The sequence below is a fragment of the Labeo rohita genome, chromosome 23 (assembly GCF_022985175.1).
Source record: "Labeo rohita strain BAU-BD-2019 chromosome 23, IGBB_LRoh.1.0, whole genome shotgun sequence".
NCBI classification, from domain to species: Eukaryota; Metazoa; Chordata; class Actinopteri; order Cypriniformes; family Cyprinidae; genus Labeo; species Labeo rohita.
In genome coordinates this window covers 6,495,827-6,502,696 of record NC_066891.1, presented here as the reverse complement: position 1 = coordinate 6,502,696, position 6,870 = coordinate 6,495,827, and the positions used below count along the sequence as shown (strand labels likewise).

Here is a 6,870-nt window from a genome sequence, read left to right as displayed (position 1 = left end):
TTTGTGTGTAAATCATTTGTGCAATCATATTTGCAAAACAATGTCTCATTGAATGAAGCAATTTACGTAAGAACTGATTTATGAACATTACACAGAAATTTGTTCTGCTCTTGCCATCAATAAGACTCACTGCAAAACAAAAGTAAAGTAGCCATGTCATACAAAATTAAAGTAATGTGAAATCAATTCGGAATTTGTTGCGACTTATGATTTTGTTGTTTCAGCAGGACATTTGACTCACAGAGGGGGAGGTCTGACATTTTATTAGCTCTGTTTAACAAAGAATGATAGAAGAGGCCTGACACAACTCAATGACCATCATGTTCTAGTTGATTTTTACTTGATTTCACCCAGTAAATTATATAATTTGTTAAAACACTACCAGTGAAAAGTATGAGTAATTAAGATTTTTTTAAAGGTAGTGTCTTGTGCTCACTAAAGCTGCATGTATTTGTAAAAAAAAAAAAAAAAAAAAAAAAACAGTTAAAATGAATATTGTTAAACATTATTACTATTTAAAAAAAAAACAAACTATTTTATTTTTTAATGTTTTAAAACCTAATTGATTCCTGTGATTCAAAGCAGCTGAATTTTCATTATCATTACTCCAGTCTTCATTGTCACATAATCCTTTAGAAATCAGTCTGATGTGCTGAATTTGCTAAAATATAGTCTAAGCTGTACATTTTAGCCACCCTTTTTGCCCTAAAATGGCCTCGGAATTTCTCAAACCAAAACCTTTCCAGTCTCACCATTGTGGTTTTCAGCACGTCATAAGACACGGAACTTGGTTTTTCTTGGTGAAACGAAATTCTTTCACAGTCCATAAATGGAGCACCAACCAGTAGAAACACACTGACCTCTTTCTCATTTGAAACATCTTCACCCAGCAGCCACTGCTCAGAAACACTGTAGGTAAGATTTAGAGTTTTTCCTTGATTGTCTGTAGTCATGCAAGCATCTGTTTAGCAGGATCAGTAATGTTATTTCTTTTATTTTACTCGGTCTTTCTATGGTGTGACTTATGTAAAATAATGGATCGTACTACAACATTTTAAAAAGTCTGTTAAGGAAAATACTGGCTCTTTATTATAAAATGGTTCAGCCCAGGTGAAGGTTGAGTGTCCTAACCTTTGTACTATGTGCTGTCTCCTGGATATAAGAGGTATGTTTCCATGTTAGAGTTCAAAGAACTTGGTACACACGCTATCATACACTCAATGCACAAGTTGTATATCAATTAAGGCGAAAAGATAATGGAAGATAGCCTAGAAAACATCAGAGCCCACACAGTTACACACAAATCAAAACTATAACTGCACACTTGTTAGGAGCTCAATCCAATGAATGACTATTCAAACCAGTCTTTGTTTTGTTTAGGAGATCCACACTTATCCACACAATTAAAGTGATAAATAATAGCAATAGGCTACTTATTTTTTGTCGATAAACCATTCGATGCTGACGCTCGAGCGATCTGCTGCTATGGTTATCTAAATGAACGTGACCAATTCTTCATTCTAATCAAATTGGCAACTGGTGAAAATGCACTCACTAATTGCTTTATGGCAGTGTTATCTAAAAAAACTGTTGATATGCTGATTATGTAATTATGTTTATCAAGTTTTGTGATCTGCTTGTGATATGATGAGATGCAGGGGGCCCCCACCAAGCGACAATCGAACTTTGAGCACTCTGTTTCCCTAATGGAAGCTGGAAGCTTGCGAATGAACACATAATGCACACGTTATGTAACATACAGTGAAAAGATAACAGAAGAATACAAAAGACAACAAGACAGATAAGAGCCAAATTGTCCAAACCCGCATCATGATTGCACACCTGTAAGCAGCTTAAACTACTAACCTAATTTTGGCACTTTATCTTTTTAAACTAAAAACTTTTTGTTGCTATTGTTGTATGTTATTAAACGTGATATGGAAATATTTCTGAATTCCGTGGGACGTTCGAGCGCTCTACTGTTGTTATAGGAACGCCACTTCTAGTCGGGAGCGTCGATTTGGCGTCACGTCAGGTGAAAATCGGAAACTTTTGAAAAGAAACATTTATTGTTATATGTATTTAAATTTGTGATATGTACATTCGAACGTATAGAAACGAGGTCCGCTGTTTTATAAATACTTTTTTCCCCGTTGTTTATTTTTAATCAGGTCAAGGTGATGCGTTTAACGCAACCTCACCTCGGACGTCATAGATCACATGTTTATATTAAAACGAATCAAGTATAGAAGCGAATTGGCGCTGAACAGTCAATTGTGTTATTTTGAGAAGCTTTGTATTAACCTAGCTAACGTTAGCTATCAGACATTGCAGACCATCTATAGAACATATATAGTAAAAATTCGTGTTTTCTTCAGGTTTGCTGATGAAATTCGGGAATAAACTGTCTGAACTCTGGGTAAGTAGTGCAACCTTGTTCCCTTCATCTGATATTTTGCACGTATTTTGCCGTTAAATATTGAGGCGTATGAAACAATACACTTTCGTGGATGTGCCTAGTGAATGTTTTGATAATATATACCCTGAAATGCGCTTAAAATGTCTTATTGTTTTTTTCTGTTATATACAGTGGGTACGGAAAGTATTCAGATACCCTTAAATTTTTCACTCTTTGTTATATTGCAGCCATTTGCTAAAATCATTAAGTTCATTTTTTTTTCTTCATTAATGTACACACAGCACCCCATATTGACAGAAAAACACAGAATTGTTGACATTTTTGCAGATTTATTAAAAAAGAAAAACTGAAATATCACATGGTCGTAAGTATTCAGACCCTTTGCTGTGACACTCATATATTTAACTCAGGTGCTGTCCATATCTTTTGATCATCCTTGAGATGGTTCTACACCTTCATTTGAGTGCAACTGTGTTTGATTATACTGATTGGACTTGATTAGGAAAGCCACACACCTGTCTATATAAGACCTTACAGCTCACAGTGCATGTCAGAGCAAATGAGAATCATGAGGTCAAAGGAACTGCCTGAAGAGCTCAGAGACAGAATTGTGGCAAAGCACAGATCTGGCCAAGGTTACAAAAAAAATTCTGCTGCACTTAAGGTTCCTAAGAGCACAGTGGCCTCCATAATCCTTAAATGGAAGACGTTTGGGACGACCAGAATCCTTCCTAGAGCTGGCCGTCCGGCCAAACTGAGGTATCGGGGGAAAAGAGCCTTGGTGAGAGAGGTAAAGAAGAACCCAAAGATCACTGTGGCTGAGCTCCAGAGATGTAGTTGGGAGATGGGAGAAAGCTGTAGAAAGTCAACCATCACTGCAGCCCTCCACCAGTCGGGGTTTTATGGCAGAGTGTCCCGACGGAAGCCTCTCCTCAGTGCAAGACACATGAAAGCCCGCATGGAGTTTGTTAAAAAACACCTGAAGGACTCCAAGATGGTGAGAAATAAGATTCTCTGGTCTGATGAGACCAAGGTAAAACTTTTTGGCCTTAATTCTAAGCGGTATGTGTGGAGAAAACCAGGCACTGCTCATCACCTGTCCAATACAGTCCCAACAGTGAAGCATGGTGGTGGCAGCATCATGCTGTGGGGGTGTTTTTCAGCTGCAGGGACAGGACGACTGGTTGCAATCGAGGGAAAGATGAATGCGGCCAAGTACAGGGATATCCTGGACGAAAACCTTCTCCAGAGTGCTCAGGCCCTCAGACTGGGCCGAAGGTTTACCTTCCAACAAGACAATGACCCTAAGCACACAGCTAAAATAACGAAGGAGTGGCTTCACAACAACTCCGTGACTGTTCTTGAATGGCCCAGCCAGAGCCCTGACTTGAACCCAATTGAGCAGCTCTGGAGAGAACTAAAAATGGCTGTCCACCAACGTTTACCATCCAACCTGACAGAACTGGAGAGGATCTGCAAGGAGGAATGGCAGAGGATCCCCAAATCCAGGTGTGAAAAACTTGTTGCATCTTTCCCAAAAAGACTCATGGCTGTATTAGATCAAAAGGGTGCTTCTACTAAATACTGAGCAAAGGGTCTGAATACTTAGGACCATGTGATATTTCAGTTTTTCTTTTTTAATAAATCTGCAAAAATGTCAACAATTCTGTGTTTTTCTGTCAATATGTGGGTGCTGTGTGTACATTAATGAGGAAAAAAATGAACTTAAATGATTTTAGCAAATGGCTGCAATATAACAAAGAGTGAAAAATTTAAGGGGGTCTGAATACTTTCCGTACCCACTGTATGTTAAAAAAACAGTTCTGATTTACAAAACAAACAAAAACAAAAACGTATACTAAAAGCGCATTTATGAGACTGTGAACGCTAGAGAAACATGTTCCTAGGTAATGTGATGTACACCTGTAAGAACTGATTCCACAGAAATGTCCAGCGTTACCCTGGTGAAAAAAACAGCATATGCTGGTAGGTATGTTTTGATGCTGGGATGCTGGTTAGGTATGTTTTGATGCTAGTCTAAGCTGGTCCTTGACCAGCAACATGACCAGCTAAGGACCAGCTTAAACCAGCATCAAAACATCTCTACCAGAATATGCTGTTTTTTTTCACCAAGGTATGTATTTTTTTGAAGTGCGAGTAGCTTTGATATTATATCTAACGTAGTGACATTCAGACAAGTGTGGTCACATAGAGATATATGATCTCTGAAATGTGTAACCTCTCTCTTGTATCAGTAAGCATGGCGTCAGTGCTGTCACAGCTGATGGGTCAGTGGATGGATGTTCAGGGTCTCCTGATATTTCTGTGTGTGCTGCTGCTGGTGAAACACCTGCGAGATGTTCTTACAAACAACATGCCACCAGGACCCTTCCCTCTGCCTTTGTTTGGAAATGTACTGAATATAGGCTTTAGTGATCCAATGGAGGTTTTTCCGAAGGTAAGTTATCAGTTGTGTTGAAGAGCAATAATGACATGGCTACTACAGTTGTGTGCATTACAAGATAACATGTTGATTAGATTGCTGAGAAGTATGGAGATGTGAGCACAGTGTATCTGGGAAACAAACCTTGTATACTGCTTACTGGATACGAGACCTTCAAAGAAGCATTTGTGGAGCAGGCAGACATCTTCACTGACCGGCCGTACTTCCCTGTGAATGACAAGATCTGTAAAGGCCAAGGTAGAGGAATGCAGTACACACAGCCAACACATCACATACCATTTACACTTTAAATTGTTAAGACTTTTACAGTTTATCAACTGTAAACTGTGCACTGATTTGGTAGAATATCACAAAATGTTTCATAATTCTGCTCCCATTCAAGATGTTAATATGGATTTGCAACATTTCAGACACAGCTAATTTGTTTACCTTTGCTCCATCAGTAAAATAGCTTGGATATAAACTGTGAAAAGCTGCAGTGCTGTTGGTAAAATTACTCTTAGAAATGGCTACAATAACAAGCTTTGTAGTTAAAAACATGCAGAACTATTCATGACACATTCTGTAAGTCATTACAGTGATCCTGGATTTATGATGTAACGAGAAATTTAATTTTCCGCCCTCTCTTGAAATAAAGAAGTTCATTCATTCAGTACTATGAAAACATACTGTAGATTTCACAATTCAAAAGTTCCATATTTAAAAAATTATGTGCTGTAAAATGTTTTACTTTCGTCAAACTCCCTTTATCAGCACATGGCTGACCACATTTACATGCCAACATTTTGTGTTCATAAACTTGTCATCATGATGAAATAGGGAAGTTGTCATGGTTTTAGTTTGTGGGATTCTGCGTATCCTCCCAAAGGATTATTAGGAAAGCGCAGCTGAAGTTTTAATTAGACTTTAAAGGTTTGTGTGGCAGATTACAGCACAGATTGATTTTACTTATTTATTTTTTTAAATTATATTTTGGGGCCTTTTTATGCCTTGATTTCACAGGGCAGTTTGAGAGCAGACAGGAAATCTTTGGGTGAAAAGAGGGAAGCGGGACAGGCTAAGAAGACGGGAGTCAAACTCGGTCACCGTGAGCGCAGATTTGCTGCACGTCGCTGCACTAAACACGAGGCTACTGCCACCAACACAGATTGATTAGTTACTGTCAGAGTGTAATAAAGCTTTGCCAAGATATGCAAATGTCAGACCCAACAGCAAATTTGCAGGCCATGAGTAATAGCTTTTACTGATTTCACTTATAAAACCATTTGTGTGATCCTGGATGTTTTTTTTTTTTACCCTTTTGTATGTAGGTCTGATCTTCTCCAGTGGACACATGTGGCGTCATCAAAGGCGTTTTGCTTTGGCAACACTGAAGTATTTCGGTGTGGGCAAGAAAACGCTAGAAAACTCCATCCTGCAAGAGTGCCACTTTGTTTGTAGTACTTTGCAAACCAAGCAAGGTCAGTGAGCAGCATTTCTGCATCAATTCATACATCTCAACAGCCTTTAACTACATACTGTGGAAGCACAGATTTCAGCCGTAACCATTCTTTCTCTTTTGCTTTCCAAGGTTTGCCATTCAACGCCCATCACCTCTTGAACTACGCAGTGGGCAATATAATATGCAGCCTGGTTTTTGGCTACAAGTTTGAGTACGACAACCAACATTTTCACAAGCTGCTGCAGTATTCAGATGAAACTTTTAAGCTGCCCATCAATATCTGGGGGCGGGTATGGGACCAAATTTACTATAATGGACTCTTTTCAATAAAAATTCTGACATACCCTCAACTTGTTATAAAACCTTTTTTCTCTTGAACATAAACAATATTTTGAAGAATGTGGGTAACCAAACAGTTTCTGGTCCTCATTGACTACTATGGAAGTCAATAGTGACCAACAACTGTTTGAGTGCCCACAGTCTTCAAAATATCTTCTTATTGTTTAACAGAAGAAAGAACTTACTTACATTTACATTCATTTAAAC

General features: G+C 38.4%; 1 protein-coding gene across 3 annotated transcripts in view; it reads left to right on the top strand.

Moving 5' to 3' along the window:
* Positions 1–1,822: 1,822 nt before the first annotated feature.
* Positions 1,823–6,870, top strand: part of LOC127154716 (cytochrome P450 2J4) — an 8,964-nt gene continuing 3,916 nt past the window's right edge. The window contains exons 1-6 of one of the 3 annotated variants that reach the window (XM_051096459.1): positions 1,823–1,844; positions 2,379–2,419; positions 4,675–4,877; positions 4,958–5,120; positions 6,194–6,343; positions 6,454–6,614. In XM_051096459.1, the coding sequence (XP_050952416.1) occupies positions 4,680–4,877; positions 4,958–5,120; positions 6,194–6,343; positions 6,454–6,614 (672 nt within the window). In that variant the 5' untranslated portion in view covers positions 1,823–1,844; positions 2,379–2,419; positions 4,675–4,679. Of the gene's footprint in view, positions 1,845–2,256; positions 2,420–4,674; positions 4,878–4,957; positions 5,121–5,910; positions 5,971–6,193; positions 6,344–6,453; positions 6,615–6,870 lie in introns of those variants that run through there. The other 2 variants (XM_051096458.1, XM_051096460.1) reach the window with 2 other exon arrangements.